The sequence below is a fragment of the Cataglyphis hispanica genome, chromosome 22 (genome assembly GCF_021464435.1).
Source record: "Cataglyphis hispanica isolate Lineage 1 chromosome 22, ULB_Chis1_1.0, whole genome shotgun sequence".
NCBI classification, from domain to species: Eukaryota; Metazoa; Arthropoda; class Insecta; order Hymenoptera; family Formicidae; genus Cataglyphis; species Cataglyphis hispanica.
In genome coordinates, this window is record NC_065975.1 from 2,252,706 (window position 1) to 2,275,974 (window position 23,269).

Genomic DNA, 23,269 nt, shown 5'->3' on the forward strand with positions numbered 1-23,269 from the left:
TTATTGCTAATATATATTTATTAATTTTTAAACTTAAAAATTTCACATGTATATAACTTGAACTTAGTCAACAATATTCTACTGTAAGATTGTTTATATATAAAAATTTTTAATGACATATGTTTGAGGATATATCGTTGACTGCCATGCTAAAGATCCTACATCCGTGTATGTGTGTGTTGTAATACTAATAAATATTTCTGATTTAAAGAAACTTACTTATCATCAGTCGAAAGCGCAGCATATTCACAAAAATGGCACTGGTCTATACGAGGTATGCTATAAAATTTGATTTTATTAAAGAATTGTTATTTTATTAATTACTTGGTATAGATAAAAACAATTTTCTGCTCTTTCTAGACTTCTTTGTCGGCGTAATGTCGACCTTCGATATTTTCGGAGTCTATATACGTGCAGGTAAGACCTTATCTAATACATAACCTTATTTTTACATAACTGTCATATACTGAGAATGTAAGATTTTTATCATTATTATGTTACGTCAAATTTTTTTTTTGCCTGTCACATCCATGAAAATAATTATAATTGTGAGTTATATATATTAACTATATAGCATTGTTAATATATTTAATTTCTATAAGAAGTCTTACATTAAAAACTTTTTTTTATAAATTAAAATTTAAAAAATATTACGTTTTAGTCCTCTTAGCGTTGCCGTTTCGAATCCTTCACATGCAATTTGTGAAACTCACGATGAGAAGAATATGCGTCTAAAAAGACCAATGTCACCACACTTGACAATTTATGAACTTCAATTGACATCATTACTTTCACTGACGCATAGAACTACTGGCATTATACTATCCAGTTATGCAATGTTCCTCGGTTTAGGTAAAATATATGAAGATATTTAATATACAACATCTGTTTAATTTAAATTATCAGGCTGCAAATAAACATTAAAATATAAATTATGAAATGAAATACTTTTGCTCCAAAATAGATTTATCAATTTTTTAATTTCTCCTTAGAAAACAAGCTAATATATATAACATAAACAATATCTAAATTGACTATCTCTATAATTTTTATATTCCAGGCACATTATTTATACCTGGTGGTATTCCATGCTTCATAGAAACAGTGGATGATTTATGTTTACCATTACCTGCACTGTTTGTTGGCAAAATGTTACTTGCTCTGCCTTTTACTTATCACACATTCAATGGAATACGCCATTTGGTATGAAATAATTATATTATTTTAATTAAAAATATTATAATTATATTATTTTGTAAATGAATAAGATGCAAATTATCCTTATACATATAAATTACATATAATATATATAAATATAGCCAATTCATAAATTATCATTACTCAAAAGAAATTAGTACTATAATTTCACAAATAATGTTTCACAATTTTAAGCTAATTATATCATATATATTTTTATAAATTTACAGGCTTGGGATTTTGGATTATTTCTAACAATTAAGGAAGTATATAGCACTGGATATATAGTATCTGCATTAACAGTTATTTCTGCACTTGCACTTGCAGCAATGTAAATGTCATTCTTTACATTAGAAATAATTTTTCTCTAAAATTAACTGTATTGACAGACTATACATTAAATCTATATGTCTGTATTATTGAGTTATATATTATCTAAATAATAAAATAAATTATTAAAACTAATATGTATTTTATATATAAAAAATTTAGCTTTTTTAATATTCTATGCCAATTTAGATCTGAATAAGTATTATATTTATAGTCTCAAGATGTTTCTATTTGTAAATAAAATAATATACATGCTAGCTTTGAGATAAACATAAAAATTGTTCTAAAAAAAAAAGGAAAAAAATATGTGAATGTTTTTAGTATGATTATAAATTTAGAAATAAGAATCAAGATGTTTTGTATTTATTTATTATTTTTATTGTATTTATTATTATTTAATAGAAGTTGTTATAAATCTATATCACTTTCATTTTAAATTAAGATTCATAATATTTAAATAATTAGCAAAAATAATTCTTAAAGTTAGTTACTGTTTTACTGAAGATATAAAACATATTAAAGAAGTAAAATCGAAATTTCATATAAAACTTTCCAAAGATGATTCAATATATTTTTTGTAAATCGTCATATACCGTGCAGCAAATGCTTCTAAATGAAAAATCGGTTTTGAACCACGTGTCATTCTATGCTGATATTCTGATGCAATGCCAATAATTTCTCTTTTTAATTGATCATCACAATTTTTTATACATTCTTGTAGCAATCCTCTAAATATAAGTTCGCACGGTATAGCACGAGTTAAAAGCTCGTAAAATCGATTGCGTACCTCTTGAAGTACTTTAGGAGTTTGTTCAGAGACCATCATATTAGCTGTATTTCGTATATATACTTGATAATCTGGTTCTGTTATTTTTTGGTCAGCAGTAAATGGATATCTGGAAACAAGATATTTTCAGATAGAAAAGATAAAAATATATTGATAATTTAAAACTTGGCACAAAATTTGTACATGTATCTACACATATGTTTACATGGATAATGTACTCACTGTTCAACTTTGCAAGCCTCAAGCATTAATATTGCCCGTCTAAGACTTCTACCACTGGCTTCAATCACTCGATTGGCAAGTTCATCAGGCAAATTAAGTCCTTCACGTTTACAAATTGAATGTAAAATACTTTTGATTTCGGAAGCAGTTGGAGCGGGAACTCTTATTCGCACGCATCGTGATCGAATCGCAGGTAAAACTCGTGATGTTGAGTTTGCACAAAGAATCAATCTGCACGTACTGATATATTTTTCCATTGTTCTACGAAGTGCATGCTGCGCATCTCTTGTAAGTTGATCCACATTTGATAAAAATACCACTATTTATAATAATATATCATTTTAATCTTCATATAATAAAATTTTATTTTTATTATATAATTATATATATTGACACTCGTAACATATCACAATAAAAAAACATTTTAATGCTATTTTTCAAACCTTTGAATTCTTTTTGGCTTATATCTATGTGATGTGTTTGCGCAGTCGCTTTTATTAATTCCATAACAACAATTCTGTCATGTATTCCTGCATTACTAGGATCTACTTCTGTATGATAATTACTACTTATAGTCAATATTTCTAACTTCTTTTTAGATGCTGTCTACAAAAATATGTATGATATTATTTAATATAGTATTATTAATTTATATTCTTTTATATATTTAAAAGTATATTCATAACTCTAAAAATGTATTTTAATTCTAAAAGTATTATACTAGCAGTAAAAGTCTAAAAACTGGACTTTAAAGGATTCCAGTTAGCTTTGTTAAGATAAGAAAATAAAATGTGTCAAACCTCAAATTGCATGTTTTCTATTTTTAATCTTTCAACTGCATTACCATAAAGTTCTCTTAAAATACATAATATTCGAGTTCTCTTTCCTGCACCAGGAGGTCCATGCACTAATAAATGTGGAAAGTCTCGTTTTTGTACCTAATATTTTAAACAGAAATAGTAATTTAAACACTGTTTATATTCTAGTTAATTTAATCATGTAATAATCATGTAATACAATTTTATATTCTTAAAATTTCTTAAAAAGAATTGAAACTATCAAAATCGAATTTTTTTCTTTACAATATTATTATAATTATTATATTATTATAGTTATTCTTATTAATTATAATAAATATAATTTATTGTAATTGTTATAAAAATATGAATCTAAAGTCAACTTAATGTTATATCTACGCTTATTTTAATGACTCATTATACTCCCAAAGAACTATATTAAAAATTATCTTATTCCGAAAAAAAGTTTTGTATTGTATCTTTGTGGAACGCGCGCTTGTAAAGCTGATTAACCTCATTCTTGAGATGATGTATTAAAGTATATCGTGCATCTCAATATTACAATTACCATATTTTTTAAGTCCTCCGCTTGTTCGAGATGATAATCCAGCTTCGAAAGTGTCGTTGGACGATACTTGTCAACCCATAAACTCATTTTTTCGTAATTAATACCTCTTATGTGTTACCCCAAATATCGAAATCTTACTCCAAAATTATATTCTACCCGGTTTGCCTAATTTCTACCGATTGTACACAAAGATATATATACGATGGCGTGAATAATAGCATTTAAAAAAACAATTTGATTTGCCGTGATCTATTAATATAGCATAAATACAGAGCTAACATTTGTAATATACTATGTAACTTTATTTCTGGAATTCTGATATACTAGATTTTGACATAACCAAGTAAACTTTGAAGATCAAATAATGGAGGGCGGGAAAAGTGGAATTGGCGGGAACGTTACCTACATGTCCAATTATTATAATTAGCTAATTAATAGATCTGATGATTCCAAGAATATTGGAAAGTGCATGATTATCAATTTAAAAGCCTAAAACTATATTTTTCTTAATTTAATATTGTATAACGTGTTATTTATTTTTTTTCAATATCATTTTTTTAGACACCTGTCAAATAATTATTATAATTATAATTTAACTAATATAAATATTACATAAATCGTCTATGTAATCGTTCATGTTTAAGATATAATTATTTATAATATATTGATATATTTAAACTAAAGATTGTACATTTTATCTTTCATAATAAAACTACAATAAATGTTAATAAAAATATCAATATTGTAAACATATACATACTTGAGATTTATGTATAAAGCATTATTTACTTGTGAAATATATCATTGACATTATAGTAAAACCACAAAACTGCAAAATTACCGAGTTTTTATCTAAATTTATTTTTAAAATTATATATGTATATTCATATTTTGTTTCATATGCTAATGTCACAAAAATTTTTATCTTCAGTTTTAAAGACCTAAGACAAACAATATTCTTTTTTCTTAATTTAAAACATAATTGTTTTCTTATTTATGATAATAAACCATAACCAAATAAATTTCAAAAATTCTCAAGAATGGAATTTGGAGATATCCTGATTTTGAAATTTTGTTATTTTATTATATCGACAATATGTAAAAATATTAAAAATATCTCATGGAATAATTAATTGTTGAACATAAATCAACTCATCATTATTAATTATATTGCTGTTTAATATAGTTAATCTTATAACATGAAAACCATAATTAAAATCTATTATGGCAAAATATTTATTGTTACAGAGATTTTAAAATTAGTTATTTGTTTAACAAATATAGTAGTATATAAGCGTGTGATATAATATATTTCACAATTTTAATATAATCTCGTAATTTCAATATTTGAAATTATTATATAATGATATTTTAATTCCCTACATACATAAGTTAGAATTAATCTAAACATTTAGAAAATTTTCTTTATCATTAAAAGACAAAATGTGTTAACAAATGTATATAATATTTGAAATAAAAATTTCTTTTCCCTAATAATTTATCAAGCAAATGTATATGATGGAATGTAGAATATACTGCATTCTCAAAAATATATGAGTGGTTTATGTAACCATTTGATTAACAATCTTACAAATATCTTGTGAATAATTGAGACAACACACATACATTATGATACAAGTAAAAAATAAGAACTTATTAATGACACATAATAATACATATATAATCATAATATTAATTAATCTTACTGCAATAAATGCATAAAAATATAAAGATATTACTTTAAGTACTTACTGAAACAATATTAATAGAGAAATATTTTGATATATATATTCTTTGATATATGTCTCACATAAGATAACATTGTCAGGTATGCTATTTTCTTTATTTACACCCACACACCATGTGGATTTTTACTTGTGGGCACTGCGGTTTCCAATTGTCTTGGTGATCCTATCATTTTACGAGTACTTCCAGGTTTATGGGAACCTAACATTTAAGTAATTGTATTTATTAGATATTACAGAAAAGTTTTTTGATATATGTGCAAAATACATGTAGATAAATACCTTCCAATAAAGGTTTGACTTGTTCATCTGAACATGCAACAGCTAAACTTTGCAAATTCGCCTCCTTCATGTCAGCTACCAATCTCTCTACTTGCAATTTTTTTTCAACAATGGCTGCCTCCAAGTTAACTACTTCTAATTTTAAAGAATCTGCATGTTGTGAGGCTAATTCAGTTGCACGTTTAGCCTGTTCTACTTCATTTTGTAAGTGTTCTACTTCGCTAATTATTTTCCGTTCCATAATTTGCCGTTCATCTGTTTCACGGTTTATATTGTGTTGTTCCATTGCAAGTTCTTCCATAACTAGCCTATAATATGATTCTCATTTTAACAATGTCTGATACCACAATATCAATAAAATATCTTTGCATTAGTATTAAAATGCATTATATAATGATATATATAGATAACAATTTTTGTAATTTTATCAAATAACTTGTACTTACCGAATCTTATTTTTACATTGAAGCAACTCTGTTTCGCAATTGGCAAGTTTTGATCTAAGCAATGTTATTTCCGATTTCAGTGTTTTTTCTTGCTGTCTAACTATTTCGCTCTCTTCTTCTACATGAGTTAATTCTTTAAGCTAGTTAAAACAATCATGAATTAATAAATCATAACTAATATTAATATCATGATGTATAATAATTAGGCGTGCAAAGAAAGTACAAATTATTATACCTGTTCTTCGATAATACGACCGGTAGATTCAATGCGATTCATTTCTTGGGAAATATAATCCATTTGATGCATTTGTTCCCTATTCTTTGTTTCCCAATACAATATTTCTGCATCAAACTAAAATGAATGAATAATTTATCTCATCTATTTAAATAAATTAATTGAATCAATCAAGAAAATAAATAATTATTATTTACAAAAAAAGAACTTGGTTATATTAATTATAAAGAGATATATCTTACCTTTGTGAGATCAGCTTGTTGAGCATTAATAGTATCTCGCTGCTTATTGACTAGTCTTAAGAGTTCAACATAACGTTGAGTATAAGCAACAGTTGCTATATTTTGTGCTGTTGCAGGGAGTGGATTAACAGATTGTGTAGGTACTTTTGTATCTTGGAATTCCTATAAAAATTATATATTACAAATGTATAATGCAATCTTATATATATTATTCCATCAAATATAATCATAGTAAGGACCTGAATGAGATTTCTTTTTAATTTTATGGAATTACTAGAGGATGGCTGATCGTCTTTGTGTACAAGAGAACTTCCACTATGCACAAATTGCGATCTTCCAGGACTGTTTAAATTCGGCGGTGGTGGATCGCGATAAGGTGGTAAAGTTCGTAATGGTGGCGAAGCTGGACCTGGAGGCTCTCTGTAGGGTGGAACCTCACGTACCTTTTTTTGTGATGAATGTATTGTGACTAAAAAAAAGGATGGTAATATTATAATCATAAATAATAACATGAATATTAATTTTAATATAATTTTTATAAAAAAAAGATTTTAAAATATATGTGTATGTATATTCAATATAAACAACAAACAAAAATAGAATAATACTCACTCTCAGTATTAGTTCCTCTTGTAGGTGATTGAGGTTTTTGTATATTTTTTCGAATATTCAAATCTTTGCTTTTTAAATGTGGTGTGGGTTGAACTACAGCTACATTATTTTCCATTTGAATCTAAAATTTGTGTATATATTTTGTATTGTATTGTGTATTGTATATATATATATATATTTGCATACTTGTATAGATGATTTATATATATATATATATATATATATATATATATATATATCTTCTTTTTCTAATTTAAAAGTATTCATATAAGTATATATTTACCTCTGTATTGCCTTCTGTAATATCTCCATGAAATCCACTAAATGTGAGTGATTTTCTAGTATCTCGGTTCCTTTCCAATCCTCCTTGTATATCATCAAAATCTGAACTTTGTGTGGTTGATATATTTTTGGTATCATCTTGCACAGTAGTGGTACCTGTTCCATGTTCAGATAATGAAATTGGTAATCCATTTGTCCTTGATGCATATGTTAATCGAGATGGTAATGCACTTGTTTTGTTATTTTCTGATGTGGAACGTCTCAGAATTAGTTGAACTTCTGAAGAATATTCACCCCATTTCATCAAAATCTATGGAAATATATCAATTTTACTATTCTTTCTTTTCATATGTATAATATTAATATAATCATTATAGTTTATTAATTTTTCCCTTAAATTTTCCATTTAATTGAATTATGAAATATAATGATATATGATATATGTATACGTAATATATGAAATGTCTGACCTTAAGAGGATTTTCATAAGGAGCCAACAGACGTTCATTAGTTCGCCAACGCTCTACCAAAGTGAATCTACCTGTTTGAGCTGTAGCATGAGCAAGCGCATATACTACATCCTATAATTAAAATGTCATCAGTAGCAGTAGAAAATCATTTGTATTTATTTTAGAAATAAATACAAATGATTTTCAGAAATAAAATAAAGCAAACATGATTCTTAAATAATAATAAATATGTTGTGAAAATTATACATATGATTGTAATATTTCAAGTTATTTCATGATAGCACATAGCTGATATAAAACATGTATGAAAACCAATATCTTAACATTATGATGCATAATACATACTTGACAAGTAGTGCTCTCAGTAACACCACATACAATACGTTGTATTCCCTCCACCCACACTTTCAACTCCATCACGTTAGCAAAACGGAATTTGATGCTTAATTCTTTGCATCGCAAAGTCAGCACTCATAGAGAAATATAAAAAGCTGTCCTTTATTTCTGTACACTGCTATTCTAACCTCGCATGTTTCGATAAAATTTAATAATGTCGAACGAAGCCAATCAGTTTATTTCGATATATGACCGTTACCATCAAAAGTAGAACAATTGCAAATTTAACATTCGCTTTTTGCTAAGAGATTTAAATTTCTCTCTGAGGCTTGTTTGTAATATATAATTATTGAAATGACAGATGCGCTACTATGGCGACATAACATATAGGCGACGGTTTCTTGCATTAAGAGAATATTGCATGTGTGTGTATGTAATGATATGTACACATACGCAGCAAAATTATTGAATTTTTCTTTTTAAAAATTTACCTTTTTAACAAGAAAACATTGATACAATATTATGTAATCAAATATGGATTTCTGAAATCCCGAAAATTTTTATATTTGACCAATATGGCATTGTCTTTGTGTATTCCTTGCTGAAATGATCTCATAGAGCAAAACAATTATGTATTAATTTTACTAATGCAAAATTTTTTTGTTATTACATCTGGATATATAAAAAATGTACTATAAGATAATACATCTAATAAAAAAATTTATAATGGCAACAATTTCAATATATTCTCCTTTCCTTCTTCACAAATATCAATTATGAAAATATTATCATTTGCCATATTTTATAGGTTAAAACAAATTATTGCAAAATTTGCAATATGAAAGAAAATAATACAATATTATTATCCGTTACAGGAAAGTTTTATTTTTATACAGAAAAAAAATTTATTTTTTAACTTTCTTGTCCTTAGCAACTTTTGTCACTTCATCAGGATTTTCTGAAGCATCCTTAACACGTTTTGCACGAATGCCAACTAATCGTGCATCTGCTCTTGCCTTACGAAGAGTTACATATGCTGAGAATTTACTTTCCTCCTCAGTAATAGGACGAGCCTTTGCCTTAGCAGGTGCTTGATGACGAATCGGCATAGGATCTCCCTTGATTTGCACTGCTAGTTTCCTCTCTTCTTCAGTTGCATCACCCTTCTTAGGCTACAATTAAAGAAAAAATATATAATTTATACATATAAGAACATAATTTATATATATATATATATATATATATATATATATATATATATATAAATACATATTTATTATTATCAAATTATATAAATATATATTCTTAAATATTAAAATATTATTAAAAATTTTCTATTAACATTAATAAAAGAAATTATCATAGAAAAATACATACTTTCTTTTCATTTATCGGGAAGAGAATCAATTTAGACTTATACTCCTTTAAACGTTGAGCATTTGTTTGTAAAGATTCGATAGATTTATTACGACGACGAGGGTCAATTGCAATGCCAATTGTTTTGGCAAATCTCCTGTTTAGACCACTAGCTTTCAATTCAGCCAATGTGAAACCTTTACCAGCACGAACTTTAGTGTGGTAACGGAATGTCGGGCAATGTACAACAGGTCTCAAAAGATTTACAGGCCTAAAAAATAATTAATAATTTAATTCCAAATAATAATAAAATTTTAATTGTATATATAATTTATATAGTATATATATTATATTAGTATATATATTTATACAAAGCAGAATTTTACATACAGATCTAGAAACAATTTAATTATAAATTTTGTAAAAAATATTTCATGTATATACCTGGGTGCGAGAGCTCGTGCCTTCTTGACACGTTTTTGCTTACGGCGGATTTTTCTCGCTGGCTGGTTAAACCAAGTCTTTACATATCGTTGCCAATCCTTGTGGAAATGGCCATTTGGAATCATATTATTTCCCTTACCCATGGTGGATGTTTATTGTATCTGTAATAATATATATAATAAAAAAAAAATTGATATTTAATTCCATACACAATTGTACAATTTGGTTACAACATAAGAGGTTAGCAGACACTAGCATCTGTAGTGTTATAACAGTTTACAATAATTATTTTTATATAAACAATTAATGTTCATCAAAAATATTTGATTTTGATAGGCTTAAGTTTTCATGATGACAAAATGAAAAAAATGGAAATAGAATATATTACAAAATAAGAAACAAACGTTAAGTTCATCTAGATTCTAACCTCTCTAATGTAAACTAAACACAAATTGAAAAAATAATTATATTCTTATATAGATTACATATATGAGGCAAAAATAATTAGGATCGTTAAAAGTTATGTGTTTTTATCGCTATACACTTCATGTAATATATAGGATGTTGATACTTTACACTGATCTGAAATTCTGTGACACGATTCACTCACCGACTTATCAACGCGAAAGCGGAAAAGGAACGTGAGAAAAACCGGAAGTGACACTTTTAGAAACTACACTTTCTTTTATATAGAAATGATATATTTCGACACATTTTTCTGCATTTATAATTAAATTATTAATAATATTCAAGCATATTTAACGCTGCAAAATGACAGAATAAATATAATTTTTAATAATTTATAAACAGTAATTTATCTAGAGCTGTACAGAAAAATGACAGCGTACATGGTATTATAACATGTACACTTTTGAATATGATATAATAAGTGTATATTTTGTCTCACTTTGGTTATACGAAAAGAATCACAATTTATAATGGTGCAAAATATGTTGCGTACCCTGAAAGCAATATCTCGATATGAGAGACGAAGATTTTGCAGTAATAATCTTCATCAGCGACTGTCTCCTACAGTGGATATATTATCGGTATAAACTTTTTTATTTAAACATTTATTGTTTATTTTGTACAAAATGTTTAAATATCAAATTTACAAATAGAAGTCCATAATAATTACACTACAATTTGGCTTTATTTTGTTTGCGTATTCACAAACCTAATACAAGTTTTTAATACACTCATAACTGCATTCCAAAATATACTCAAATATTATACATATAATAGAAATTAAAATACATTAATAAAATGTTGTATATCCATCTTTGAAAATATTATAATGTAATATTATTTATCAAATAATTCATTGATTTTTAGTATACAGAATGCACATTGTCTGTGAAGCAAAAAATAGAAGGTTATTGGAGAGATAAAATTAATTCTTACAAATGCATTGCTAACAATGACATGAAAGATAAATTTTATGTTCTTTCTATGTTTCCATACCCATCTGGTGCTTTGCATATGGGTCATGTTAGAGTTTATACAATAAGTGATGTTTTAGCTCGATTTTATAGACTTAAAGGTAGGTAGAGCTTTTGTATAAGAAATATATTTTATTATGTTAAATATGAAATTTATATCTCACATTAGAGAAAGATAAATCTTTAGAATATGTTTCACAAAACATAATTTTTTCAGATGTTAAATTACAAGTATCAATTAAAATAATTAAATTAATAAATCTTATCAGGTAAAAATGTGATTCATCCTATGGGTTGGGATGCCTTTGGATTACCAGCAGAAAATGCTGCTATTGAAAGAAAAATTGACCCTGCTGTATGGACAAGTGAAAATATAAAGACAATGCATTACCAATTGAAAAAGCTGAATTATTCTTTTGATTGGGAGAGAGAATTTGCAACTTGTGATGCTGATTATTATAAATGGACACAGGAGCTTTTTCTGAAACTGTTTGATAAAGGTTTGGCCTATCAAAAGAAAGCTTATGTTAATTGGGATCCTATTGATCAGACTGTATTAGCTGAAGAACAGGTAGACTTGAATCAGCGATCTTGGAGATCTGGTGCAATTGTGGAAAAAAAATTATTAAATCAATGGTTTATTAAAACAACAGCTTTTGCAAAGTAAGTTTAAAAGCCAAACTTTTTATTATATATGATGTTTTAGTAAATCAATTTGATTTTATTTAACTGTGTGTTACAGATCATTGAGAGAGGGTTTAGATGATCCAAACTTGAAAGAATGGAAAGATATCATAAAGTTACAAAAGCATTGGATAGGTGATTGCAATGGCATTAATATCGATTTTAAACTGATATCCGAAATTCCAGACTTTCCAGAAATAATAAACTTGTGGACTGATATGCCAGAATTTATAGAGTATGCAAAATTTGTTGCTATATCTCCTGAAAGTATATTACATCGTAAAGAACATACATATGATATAGACGTTGGGATAAAAGGTTTAAATGCAAAAATAATAAATCCATTTTCTGGTGAAGAGTTGCCAATTTTTATCACCGATAAAGTGGTTTACCCACCGTGGAGAGATACCCGCTTGGGTATACCTTCGGCGTCAATGGATGATTTAAATTTTTCAGAATTAGTTGGAATACCATTTACACGGCATTCAATACGTAACTATGAACAGCAACAGCAAAAGATATCCGAAATAATCCAGAAAGCTAGAGAATGGAGAATAGGCGGATATCCAGTAAGTTCGAGATTACAAGATTGGTTAATCTCTAGACAAAGATATTGGGGTACACCTATACCTATTATTCATTGTATTAATTGTGGTATTCAACCAGTACCTCGTGATCAACTTCCTGTGACATTACCAAAGATAATACATTCATCATCAAATAAAGGATTTTCCATCCATGATGCAAAAGATTGGTTGCAGACAGAATGTCCCAAGTGTGGAGAAAAGGCGACTAGAGAAACCGATACAATGGACACATTTGTAGATAGTAGTTGGTATTTTCTAAGATTTATAGATCCTAAAAATACAAAAGAGATGTTTGCTATAGAAAAAGTTAAGGAAGCTTTTCCTGTGGATCTTTACATAGGTGGAAAAGAACATGGTACAATAGTAATAGTTCTCTTAATTGTTAAACTTGAATACATTTATATTCCAACTTAATATCATATGAATTTTATGTTTCAGCTGTGCTTCACTTATACTATGCTAGGTTTATGAGTCACTTCTTGCATTCGGAAGGTCTTATACCATGCCGAGAACCATTTAGACAGCTTCTTGTGCAAGGGGTAATAATGGGTAAAACATATAAAACTAAAAATACTGGCCAATATGTGGCAGAGAATGAGCTAATAAAGGAAGGAGACCAATATAAGACAAAGTCTGGAGAACTTGTCTTTATGAACTGGGAAAAGATGTCGAAATCAAAACGCAATGGAGTTGAACCTATCAGCTTATTATATAAATATGGAATAGATACAACTAGATTATTAATATTGGCAGATGTTGCACCAACATCTACTAGGAATTGGTCGGAAAATAGTAAATATTTTTAAAATCAATTGCCTATATCAGCAATTTTATAAGAGATATATATGACAATTAATATATTAGAAGATTAATATGTTTATTCATATAATATTGCAGCTATTCCTGGTATAAAAAATTGGCAAAATCGTATTTGGAGTACTATTAAACAATTTAAAATTGAACGTGATAATATGTCTTTGGAACAACTTCAAAGTGAACCTACTAATCCTAACTATGTTAAACATAATGCATATATGTTTGATAGTCGAAATTATTTTCTCAAAAATGTCACATATAACATGGTAAAATCACAACAGCTTAGTATAGCAATATCTAGAATGCAAGGTCTTACAAATAGGTAAATAATTAAATATCCATAATTTTTTCTCTCTGTGTAATTCTAATATTTTAATGTGTAACTGTATAAAATTTTGAATCTATAATTACAGTTTGCGAAAAGTTAATATAGAGTGTTTGAGAAAAAGTCGCGAATATGAACGAGCGTTAGCTGTTCAAATTATAATGCTTGCTCCATTTGCTCCACATTTTGCCTCCGAGTTATGGGCTATTTTTTGTTCTGTGAAACATCATCTAATAGACAATAATGAAGTAAGCTTGGACAAAGATGTGCTCGAACAAAAATGGCCAGACATTGATATGGATTATAAACTTATATTGAATGTTTATGTAAGTATATATATTCTTATATATTTATATATTCTAGAATTGAAAACATTAATATGTAAAATGACATTAATATGTAAAATGAACATTAATATGTAAAATGAAAATATTTATAAAACTTTGCACATAGAGTTGCATATAATAAATTTTTGTTTGTTTTAAATTTTACTTTTAAAATTTGATAAATATTTACATCATAATATATTTTTAGATGAACAAAAGACAATTTTTGAAATTGAAGTTTCCTCGATATATATTGGACAAAATGACTGCAGAAATGGCATTAGAAGATGTAATCCTTCATCCACATTATAAAAAGATTTCTGATGATAAAAATATTGTAGATATCAATCTTGAATCAGAGAAAGGCTGCGATGCATCATTGTATATAACCATGGAAAAACAGAAAGAAGATATTAGGAATACTGTTATTACAGACTAAAGATAAGTTATATAATACTTTTGTTTTTAATATATATAAAATATTAATAAAAAATTGTATTATAAGAATAAAAAATATTTATTATATAAAATTTGTTTTAACTAAAAATATTCATGACAACTTTTTTGGTTGTCTATACCTGATATCATATTCTCCTTCATATCCGTTATGTGGTATAGTTTTTAAAAATTCTATATAATCATCAGGAATATTATTTTCTTGAGCTCCTTTCAATATCATATTTCTATATAATCAAAACAAAAATTTTAATAAACAAAGATTATATATATATTTAACTATAAATACACACAGATATAATGGTGAAGGCCTTCTATCTATTGGAAGATCTGCTGGCTTTATGTATTCCTTTGGATTATTACACTGTTGATATACTCTACAGTTTAAAGTTGTACCATTTAAAGTTTCAACATTCACTGACATTACATGATATATATTATCCTGAACACCTTCTTGACAATCTAATGTAGGTAAATTACACTTATCTAATTCCCAGATCACACCCCATACAATTGAATTTTTTGTTTCCACAATTGTTGCTGATGCACCATGCCATCGTTTAGAATATCTTTGAAAATCTAACCTGAAATTCTAATAAAAATATATGCATGTATTATATATAATAAATATAATGTAACAAATATAAATTATAAATTTAAAATAAGGTGCTATTCAAACTTTTAAAGTCGTCTTAGTTCATTTAAAGATTGCAAAAGTTTAAAAAATTTAATCTTTTGCACAATTTTTACAATAAAAATTATCACAAATATTTTTATACAGTTCTGTAAAGAAATCTTATATTTTATATAAATATTTTTCTATAAATTTTTGTCTAGCTTTTAAAATTATATATATATATATATATATATATATATATACATATAAATTTAATCAGTTATAATATTTATAATTTTATTATTTTTATCAAAAATAGTGTATTTATATATATTATAATCATGTTATTGAAAAAAATTTTATATATATATATATATATATATATATATATATATATATCATGTATAACAAAATCAATATTCATAGAAACTTTTAGAAATATAAAACAGAAGGATATATTATCTTTCTTCTCTTCTAATTACCTTTATATAACCAATGTCTTTCATTTTTGCAGTTGGATTGTTTAAATGTATTCTTTTAGCAAGTAAATTACTTCCATAAGCAAAATATAAAAACGTGGAAGACATTTTATAAAGATTTATTCAATTTATAAATTTTTAGTGTACAAAGTGGTTCACACTACCTAACATCTAATCGTATACAATTGTACTACTTTATCATTCAAAATGAATCGTGGCAACAAAATATTGCACTATATATGCGTATATGAATGTGTATCTACAAGTGATAAGATATCTTGTATACACAGTGATTGCCAAAAATAAAACTTTGTGATTAAAGATAAGTATTTAAAGCAGCTTCTTAATTTTCCTTGCATTCTTTATTGTACATTGATATTTTCTGATTTCTATTATGATGATCTATCACGTCGCAATTTCAGAAATTGATTTGACGCGCGCTTTGATACGAGCTGATTGCATATGGCGACGAATGATCGAAGAAGTGTACGTCTGTTTTTGTGAAGCTTTTCGTTGTTTCGTCCAGTATCATCGTTTTGTGCGGATCATACATCTCGACGAATCCGAAGCAGCGGTATGTGTTATCATGAATTGCGCGATTTCGATAATTCGTAAAATAATGCTGTTACCATAACGGCAATCGCTTTCTATAACCTTGTAAATTTTGTAAAGAAAAGTGCTGCGAACAGATTTATGCACTCGCTGCTTCATATGTCAATTTATAATCATTTATTACTTCGTTTTTTTCCCGGATACACTTATATATTTGATAATGTTTCTTTCGCGTTATCATGAAAATATCATTCTCAAAATCTCTTCCATCTCTTTACTCTTGTTTCCTTGAATAAAGAGACGATGTTTGTTGTGGCGCGAAAAATTGCGAGATTATTCACAGATATCGTAATCACATCGTTTCATCTTTCAATTATTTTCTAACTGAATATTTTGAAAAGCGCATGTGAAAACAATGTACTTCTAAATTAAAATTTTTTTAGAATTTTTATATATTTTGTTCTAATAATAAAAATCCTAATATATGATGATTTATTCTATCATAAATATATTTAAAATTAATATTTTATATGTTATATGTTATATGTTAATATATGTGTGAAATTTTATATAAAATTTACTCCAGTAATATATTCATTGAATTAGCATTTTTAATGGAAGGATGCAATTATTTTACTATATTGTTACATAGATAAATATCTATATAATAATATATAATAGTATATAAAACATGTGAAAAGAATATCAATGATATATAATAATCATCATATATTTACTGTACTGTATATATGTATAGTATACTAATATAATTATTCACAATTAAATACAATATGATTATTTGATCTATAATATTAAATTTATATATTTTATGTTGCAGATATGCCACCAACAAAAAAGATCGATTTAGACAAGTTAGCATGGGCATGGGTAGAATGTATTAGTCCAGAACAAATTGAAAAAATACACTTAGAGACTGCATATAGAATTGGATTAAAAAATTGTAAAAACTGCAAGTAAGTCAAAAATGATTCTTTATATGTGAAAAAGTATCTTTATGTCTGTATTAACTGTATTATAATATTAGTATTATCGTAAATGTATTCTAATTAGAGCATATTATGTTGCTGTTTCAGACGTAATTGTGTCAATAATCCTCAATGTCTAACAGGTTTAGGAGAAGAAAAGTATATGAAATCACAACCAGCCGAGATAGTATCTTTAGAAAGTTCTCTATCTGAGCTACGTGATCCAACACAATATGTTGGTTTAAAAAATCTTGGTGCTACTTGCTATGTCAATAGTTTAATCCAAATGTGGTTTCATAATGAAGATATGAGGTATGTAATATATATTATATAAAACTGAAACTTTGTATAAATGAACAGTATATGTAATATGTTATCTTAATAAATTTAATACACAGGAGAATAATATACAAATGGGATATTACGGAAGATCCAGAGGAGAAGGAGACATTGTACCAGACTAAGAAGACAGGACTACCTTACCATCCAGTTACTGCAGTTGGCCAATTGCAATATATTTTTGCAATGATGCAATTCGGAAATCGGAGTCTTCTTGATCCAATGAATCTCGCTGTCGCGTTGTCCCTGGATACCAGAACACAGCAGGATGCTCAGGAATTCTCCAAGCTGCTACTGTGCCATATTGAAGGAAAGCTACAGCAAAACTCAGAACTGATGCGGATGCTGCAGAGGCTGACCCAGGGAAAATACAGCTATATCAATTGGTGGGTTTTCTGAAGTGGAAAACAAATGAGAATTGTCCTAAACGATGATGATGCCGATGAATCTTGACGATGAAAACATGGTAGGACACGTTGTTCGCTACAATGACTGGTGCGACCAACTGATTTGGCAGAGAGAAATGACTTCTTAGTAGATAAGTAGAATTTTATGTTTGATGCAGTTGTTCAACGTGCGGCACCGAGTATCCAACATCCACCACATTCTACGAATTGGATTTACAACTAGCGGCAACTTTGAAGGAGGCGATAGACAAGTATTTATCAGAAGAACAGCTGACGGGTGCGAATCAATATCATTGCGTCACTTGCAATGACAAAAAGGATGCCAGACGATTCATACGATTGGAATCTCTCCCAGAAACTTTAAACATCCAACTAATGCGTTTCGTTTTTCATAGGTAAATTTTGGGCTTTATGACGAATAACAATCTTTATTTTCTAAATATAGTAGTACAATTTTCTATGACAGAGATTCCGGACAGAAAAAGAAGTTAAATTCATACATTCAGTTTCCCGAAGATCTCGATATGTCGGAGTACGTTAGGTGCCAACCTCAAACTCATTTATACAATCTTGTTGCGGTATTAAGCCATAAAGGTCCGTCTGCTCATTCTGGACATTACATTGCAAATATATGTAATTCAAGTGGGGAGTGGTATCAATTTAGTGATGATAAAGTAGAAAAAATGCAAAATAAACGGATTGAGGATGGTGTAAATGGTAATTAAATATTATGCAATTTAATAAAAAAAAAAAAAAATTAATAAATTGATGCTATAAAAAAATAGAGAAGTCAAATATTTTTTTTCTTTTTTTAGATAATGTGAAACCAATGAAACGTGGACGCGTTCCGAAAGGATTTCTTTCATCCAATACAGCTTATATGTTGGTTTACAAAAAGTCAACTACAGATTGCCAAATAAATGCTATGAAGAAAATGAAATTGAAGAAGCCTGATGGCGAATCAAATGTCTCTGATGAATCTGTTTACTTAGAAAGACTTACAGTTAAAGATAAACCAGATATTTTGGATGAAACAAAAGAGAAAAACAACATTGAAAATGTACCGTTATTTCAAGAAGAAAGCTCTGAAAAGATATTAAACTTAGAGTCGGAGAATAAAATGGAAATGCATAAGACTGTGGTATCTCAAAAGACTGATATACTTACTACGGATAAAATTGAAACTATAGAAACTGTTAATGTGAATGGATATAAAGACAAATCTAATTCTGTATCACAACAAATATTAAAGAATAATATTGAATGCTTAAAACAGCCAGTGATAAAAGTTATTAAACTTGATTATAAACGACTGAATGGTGCTGCACACAGAGCTATGAGTTGTGGAGAACGAGATTTTTATGAAGAAGTAACTTTCTTAAAAATAATTTTTATAGATATGTGCTCTAGTATATTGTAATATTTTTGATTAAATAATTACATTTTCATGTCTACAGATGGAATTTGAGAATTGGCAAGTAAGTAACACAATGCGAGAACTTGTCAGACAAGAAAATGTTAAACATGAATTGAGTTTGTTAGCAGCGCAACAAGAAAAGGTAAAAAAAATATAGTATAGAAATAATTTTAGAATTAATAAATTATTTTATGCTCATTACTACATTATTTGTTCTTTTTTTTTCAGCAAAAAGAAATTGAAGATCAAAATGCCAAACGGCAACTCGTGATAGACATATACAACATAATCCAAGCAGCAACATTTTGGGATGAATATTATTGGATTCCAACTGATTGGTTGTCAAAATGGTTGAATGGGCATTCCATTACAGACAGTGTTCCTCCGATCGATAACTCTGTTCTAATGTGCTCGCACTATCGACTTGATCCACTGAAAGTTGGTCGTGCAAAATGCATACCAGTAGAAGCTGCCCAAATACTTTACGATAAATATCGAGGAGGACCACGATTAGATCAAACATCTTTATGCGAAATTTGCGTAAAAAGACGATGCAAATTATTGCGTTTTAAATTAGCATTGGAACGAGATTATAAAGAAGTCACTGAGCTAATTCGCACATTTAAAGAACCGTAAGTATTAACTGGATATTCTTTACAGTTTGTCATAATAAGAAAAAGATAATGATAATAATATTAATGTTTATAATAATTATATAATATTTCTATTGTTTTAGTTCTGAGACGAGCTATATAATTGGTACTGATTCATTACGATCATGGCGAAGACTAGCTATGGAAACATTTCAAGAAGACATAGATGATTGTCAGGATATTCCACAAGAGGAGAGTAAAAATATGGATAAAGATGGCAACGATTGCCCGAAAGAAATTGAGGAAAACGAAGAAAATGAAATTATTATAAACTTTAATGAAGATCTACTCTGTGAACATAATTCTCTTAAAACGGCAGATTCTAGTAGAAAAGTGATACCTCAAGAGGCCTGGTCGATTCTTCGAAAATATTTTCCGGATTCGAAAGAATATCCTATTGGATCGTCATCCTGTTTAATCTGTGAAGTTTGTAAAATTTTATTTTTGTGCAACAAACTATTAAAATAATTATTTTAAATATATCTGAATTACGATTGTTGATGTTTCAGGAGAAAATGGAAAACGCACAAAAAGCAAAAAAAGATGACAAGATAAAGGCGAAACAGCAAAAAGACGAACTCAGCGACTTTTATTACGGAAGGAATAGAAATGAAATTTTGAAATGCAGTGATCCAGACAAGTTGTTCTACATTGTGGAAAAAGGCTTTTTGGATAGTTGGCGTTCCTTCATTCGGTGAGTACCTAAATTGTATAATTAATATTGATAATGAAAATCATGTAATGGAAAAGTGGTGTAATTGCATTTTTTAGGCAAAATTATGCAATTGCTTAGTTGATCGAATCGCAGAAAAGTTTATTGCTTAAAGTAAAGTTTATTATTTAAAAAAATAAAATTTTATTATATATGTCACAATATAATTCTGGATTTCAGATAGAAAGTAGAATTTTCTGGTTTTGGTTATATAAAGTCTTGCAAAAAATTTACAATATAATCTCTTTTTCCCTTGACTTCTCTTTTAATATGTTAGTCTTCACAGTAAATTGTCCTTGTCGATAATTAATCATGTACAAATCTCTATGTACATTCGTATGGTTCCTTTAAGATGGCACTAGTTGTCTCAAAAATCTCGTATATTGACTCACAATTTTAATTTTCTCCCATTTCCCGCCATTCCCTGCTAGAAAAGAAGTTAATACACTGCAACAATTATTTCGACGCATTTAGAGTAGCATCACTGAATAAAATATACGGTAAGACATATTATTTAATAAAATTTGGATGCTAGAAAGAAATATGTTAATCATAAATAATACAGATCGTCATTAAAGTAAAAATACAGCTAATGAAGGAATTAACCCTTTTACGCACTCGAAAGACATCTTAACGGTTATTGAAAAAGCGTTCTTCAAATGAAAAAGATAAAATAAAGATAAATTTATTATTTCTGATTTAAATATTAACATGATTAGAAGATATCCAAGGATTTTAAATTGTAGTATAATTTGTTATACCATTATCTACATTTAATTAAACATCAATTTTTGGCATAAAATTAATATTAGATTTTTGCTTTAATTTATATGATTGCGAGAAACGAAGGCAAATTCTTGTTTTTGAACTTGTCAACCTCAATGATCAAAACTGGTTGTCGTAAATGCGAAAAGGGAGGGTGAACGGATAGATATCCGGGATGTATTAACGAGCTTTTCCTAATTATGAGAAAAAACTGGACCGCGCGATTAAGCTGGGCGGCGGTGGGTTCTCTCCTCTTGCTCGTGTGGGTGCGGAGGAAGACCTGCACGGGGAAACTAATTGAAACCGCTTAACGACCGCCGGCAAATGATACATCGACCCCGACGAAGGGCCACCGGTGTCTTAATATCGTTTCGCCTTCTTCCACGGTCAAGACCGTAAATGCAATTTGGACTTTCGCTCGATCTTCTTCGAGTTTCTACTTTTCTGGTATCTATTCCTCCGCCTTCCCTTCCATCTCCTCCTTAATCTACACACTTTGTGCCGAAAAACATGCTGGGGGGGAGAGAAAAGCACATACCATAAAATATATATATACATGTTCAGAAAGGATGAATTTCAGCTTTTTTTTCTTTCTATCTAGTTGTTAATCAATCCGTGTGTTAATCGAATGCCAGCAAATTTAATATATTAAATCGTCATACATATTTCATATATATGCATGATAATATATAAGCTTTAACATTTCTTATTTTATTTTGCATGAATTTTTGCAAATTTTTTTAGCTTTATGATTAAATATTGATTAAATATAAGTTGAACGCAAGAATAACTTTATTTTGCATTAAAATTTGTTCTGATGATGAATTTATAATCTCCCCCCAGTAGATGTTATAACTTCTTTTTTTTTGTGCAACGAGATTTTTAAAAATTAGATATTACATTTTTTCTTCTTTTTTTAATAAAAAAAAATTATATATATGTACTAGTAGATTTAGTAACGAATTTGTGTTTGAACACGATCTCATGAATATGAGCGAGATCTTTCTGACAATGAAAAAAGATCTTTTAACATCCAGGACGGCATTATCTGTGAACGCTCCCATATTATACATTCTCTCGCACAGTGCGACACGCTAGCTGGACACTTCGGATTGACAGATTCAAATTCGCCGGGGCTTAAATCTCGTGGATTCAGCGGTGTGTGAGCTAAACTGGGATCAACCCTTCTTGCGGATTACACGTTTGTCGTGTCATACGCGATTTCAGTATACATATGTAGGGATATGAAAATCTCGAAATAAGTGCTCGAATTCCCATATTAAACAAGCAATTATAAGTAACAAGGAGAATATATATACGGATACAACCCTTCTCTATGTGATTTAGGTATATAAA

The 23,269-nt window shown here is 28.1% G+C and overlaps 7 protein-coding genes across 12 annotated transcripts in view; 3 read left to right on the top strand and 4 right to left on the bottom strand.

Annotated features, from left to right (window-relative positions):
* Window positions 1-161: 161 nt before the first annotated feature.
* On the top strand, window positions 162-1,662 carry LOC126857645 (succinate dehydrogenase cytochrome b560 subunit, mitochondrial-like). Its single transcript, XM_050607293.1, has 5 exons — window positions 162-274; window positions 361-417; window positions 662-852; window positions 1,061-1,203; window positions 1,428-1,662. The coding sequence occupies exons 1-5, from the start codon at window positions 255-257 to the stop codon at window positions 1,530-1,532; spliced, it is 516 nt and encodes a 171-aa protein (XP_050463250.1). The 5' UTR covers window positions 162-254; the 3' UTR covers window positions 1,533-1,662.
* A 129-nt stretch (window positions 1,663-1,791) lies between these two features.
* LOC126857604 (replication factor C subunit 3) lies at window positions 1,792-4,262 on the bottom strand. The gene is made up of 5 exons (XM_050607228.1): window positions 3,902-4,262; window positions 3,337-3,474; window positions 2,980-3,142; window positions 2,537-2,855; window positions 1,792-2,423 (listed from the first exon to the last, which is right to left on the bottom strand). Exons 1-5 carry the CDS (start codon window positions 3,986-3,988, stop codon window positions 2,066-2,068), a joined length of 1,065 nt encoding a protein of 354 aa, XP_050463185.1. The 5' UTR covers window positions 3,989-4,262; the 3' UTR covers window positions 1,792-2,065.
* An 851-nt stretch (window positions 4,263-5,113) lies between these two features.
* LOC126857579 (ras association domain-containing protein 8) lies at window positions 5,114-8,951 on the bottom strand. Its single transcript, XM_050607178.1, has 10 exons — window positions 8,561-8,951; window positions 8,216-8,326; window positions 7,747-8,055; window positions 7,464-7,584; window positions 7,091-7,320; window positions 6,852-7,013; window positions 6,610-6,726; window positions 6,375-6,514; window positions 5,929-6,236; window positions 5,114-5,848 (listed from the first exon to the last, which is right to left on the bottom strand). Exons 1-10 carry the CDS (start codon window positions 8,630-8,632, stop codon window positions 5,748-5,750), a joined length of 1,671 nt encoding a protein of 556 aa, XP_050463135.1. The 5' UTR covers window positions 8,633-8,951; the 3' UTR covers window positions 5,114-5,747.
* Window positions 8,952-9,410: 459 nt separating this feature from the next.
* LOC126857639 (60S ribosomal protein L13) overlaps window positions 9,411-23,269 on the bottom strand; it is a 41,328-nt gene continuing 27,469 nt past the window's right edge. The window contains exons 1-4 of one of the 3 annotated variants that reach the window (XM_050607282.1): window positions 10,928-10,992; window positions 10,352-10,512; window positions 9,929-10,178; window positions 9,411-9,723 (exon numbers count right to left, since the gene is read on the bottom strand). In XM_050607282.1, the coding sequence (XP_050463239.1) occupies window positions 9,457-9,723; window positions 9,929-10,178; window positions 10,352-10,494 (660 nt within the window). In that variant the 5' untranslated portion in view covers window positions 10,495-10,512; window positions 10,928-10,992 and the 3' untranslated portion in view covers window positions 9,411-9,456. Of the gene's footprint in view, window positions 9,724-9,928; window positions 10,179-10,351; window positions 10,513-10,927; window positions 10,993-23,269 lie in introns of those variants that run through there. The other 2 variants (XM_050607284.1, XM_050607283.1) reach the window with 2 other exon arrangements.
* Window positions 11,126-15,038, top strand: LOC126857566 (probable leucine--tRNA ligase, mitochondrial). Of its 2 annotated transcripts, XM_050607144.1 has the most exons (8): window positions 11,126-11,400; window positions 11,687-11,894; window positions 12,063-12,456; window positions 12,536-13,419; window positions 13,503-13,856; window positions 13,962-14,202; window positions 14,294-14,531; window positions 14,740-15,038. In XM_050607144.1, exons 1-8 carry the CDS (start codon window positions 11,290-11,292, stop codon window positions 14,968-14,970), a joined length of 2,661 nt encoding a protein of 886 aa, XP_050463101.1. In that variant the 5' UTR covers window positions 11,126-11,289; the 3' UTR covers window positions 14,971-15,038. The 2 variants fall into 2 exon arrangements, with proteins under 2 accessions (XP_050463101.1, XP_050463102.1); XM_050607145.1 differs by lacking the exon at window positions 11,126-11,400 and having other exon boundaries at window positions 11,771-11,894; window positions 12,011-12,456; window positions 14,740-15,037.
* LOC126857644 (gamma-glutamylcyclotransferase-like) lies at window positions 14,752-16,298 on the bottom strand. The gene is made up of 4 exons (XM_050607292.1): window positions 16,086-16,298; window positions 15,281-15,579; window positions 15,110-15,214; window positions 14,752-14,897 (listed from the first exon to the last, which is right to left on the bottom strand). Exons 1-4 carry the CDS (start codon window positions 16,188-16,190, stop codon window positions 14,876-14,878), a joined length of 531 nt encoding a protein of 176 aa, XP_050463249.1. The 5' UTR covers window positions 16,191-16,298; the 3' UTR covers window positions 14,752-14,875.
* The window catches only part of LOC126857552 (ubiquitin carboxyl-terminal hydrolase 48-like), a 50,429-nt gene continuing 43,662 nt past the window's right edge, over window positions 16,503-23,269 (top strand). The window contains exons 1-11 of one of the 3 annotated variants that reach the window (XM_050607099.1): window positions 16,503-16,656; window positions 17,473-17,608; window positions 17,729-17,932; window positions 18,019-18,345; window positions 18,525-18,761; window positions 18,833-19,083; window positions 19,182-19,735; window positions 19,824-19,925; window positions 20,012-20,415; window positions 20,520-20,862; window positions 20,946-21,130. In XM_050607099.1, coding sequence (XP_050463056.1) covers window positions 17,475-17,608; window positions 17,729-17,932; window positions 18,019-18,345; window positions 18,525-18,761; window positions 18,833-19,083; window positions 19,182-19,735; window positions 19,824-19,925; window positions 20,012-20,415; window positions 20,520-20,862; window positions 20,946-21,130 — 2,741 coding nt within the window. In that variant the 5' untranslated portion in view covers window positions 16,503-16,656; window positions 17,473-17,474. Of the gene's footprint in view, window positions 16,657-17,472; window positions 17,609-17,728; window positions 17,933-18,018; window positions 18,426-18,524; window positions 18,762-18,832; window positions 19,084-19,181; window positions 19,736-19,823; window positions 19,926-20,011; window positions 20,416-20,519; window positions 20,863-20,945; window positions 21,131-23,269 lie in introns of those variants that run through there. The other 2 variants (XM_050607098.1, XM_050607100.1) reach the window with 2 other exon arrangements.

What these genes read in the sequence shown, in the direction of transcription:
- LOC126857645 (XM_050607293.1), top strand. Translation starts at nt 255, where the DNA reads ATGGCACTGGTCTATACGAG. An exon ending in CGGAGTCTATATACGTGCAG is followed by an intron (nt 418 to 661) that starts GTAAGACCTTAT and finishes ATTACGTTTTAG; the next exon opens with TCCTCTTAGCGTTGCCGTTT. An exon ending in TGCAATGTTCCTCGGTTTAG is followed by an intron (nt 853 to 1,060) that starts GTAAAATATATG and finishes TTTATATTCCAG; the next exon opens with GCACATTATTTATACCTGGT.
- LOC126857604 (XM_050607228.1), bottom strand. Translation starts at nt 3,988, where the DNA reads ATGAGTTTATGGGTTGACAAGTATCGTCCAACGACACTTTCGAAGCTG. An exon ending in CGGAGGACTTAAAAAATATG is followed by an intron (nt 3,475 to 3,901) that starts GTAATTGTAATA and finishes TTAAAATATTAG; the next exon opens with GTACAAAAACGAGACTTTCC. An exon ending in GAGGCTTGCAAAGTTGAACA is followed by an intron (nt 2,424 to 2,536) that starts GTGAGTACATTA and finishes TCTTGTTTCCAG; the next exon opens with ATATCCATTTACTGCTGACC.
- LOC126857579 (XM_050607178.1), bottom strand. Translation starts at nt 8,632, where the DNA reads ATGGAGTTGAAAGTGTGGGTGGAGGGAATACAACGTATTGTATGTGGT. An exon ending in AAGAGGAACTAATACTGAGA is followed by an intron (nt 7,321 to 7,463) that starts GTGAGTATTATT and finishes CCTTTTTTTTAG; the next exon opens with TCACAATACATTCATCACAA. An exon ending in GTCGTATTATCGAAGAACAG is followed by an intron (nt 6,515 to 6,609) that starts GTATAATAATTT and finishes TGTTTTAACTAG; the next exon opens with CTTAAAGAATTAACTCATGT.
- LOC126857566 (XM_050607144.1), top strand. Translation starts at nt 11,290, where the DNA reads ATGGTGCAAAATATGTTGCGTACCCTGAAAGCAATATCTCGATATGAG. An exon ending in TCGATTTTATAGACTTAAAG is followed by an intron (nt 11,895 to 12,062) that starts GTAGGTAGAGCT and finishes AAATCTTATCAG; the next exon opens with GTAAAAATGTGATTCATCCT. An exon ending in AAAACAACAGCTTTTGCAAA is followed by an intron (nt 12,457 to 12,535) that starts GTAAGTTTAAAA and finishes TGTGTGTTACAG; the next exon opens with ATCATTGAGAGAGGGTTTAG.
- LOC126857644 (XM_050607292.1), bottom strand. Translation starts at nt 16,190, where the DNA reads ATGTCTTCCACGTTTTTATATTTTGCTTATGGAAGTAATTTACTTGCT. An exon ending in AGGCCTTCACCATTATATCT is followed by an intron (nt 15,215 to 15,280) that starts GTGTGTATTTAT and finishes TTGATTATATAG; the next exon opens with AAATATGATATTGAAAGGAG. An exon ending in GAAGGAGAATATGATATCAG is followed by an intron (nt 14,898 to 15,109) that starts GTATAGACAACC and finishes GATGCATCGCAG; the next exon opens with CCTTTCTCTGATTCAAGATT.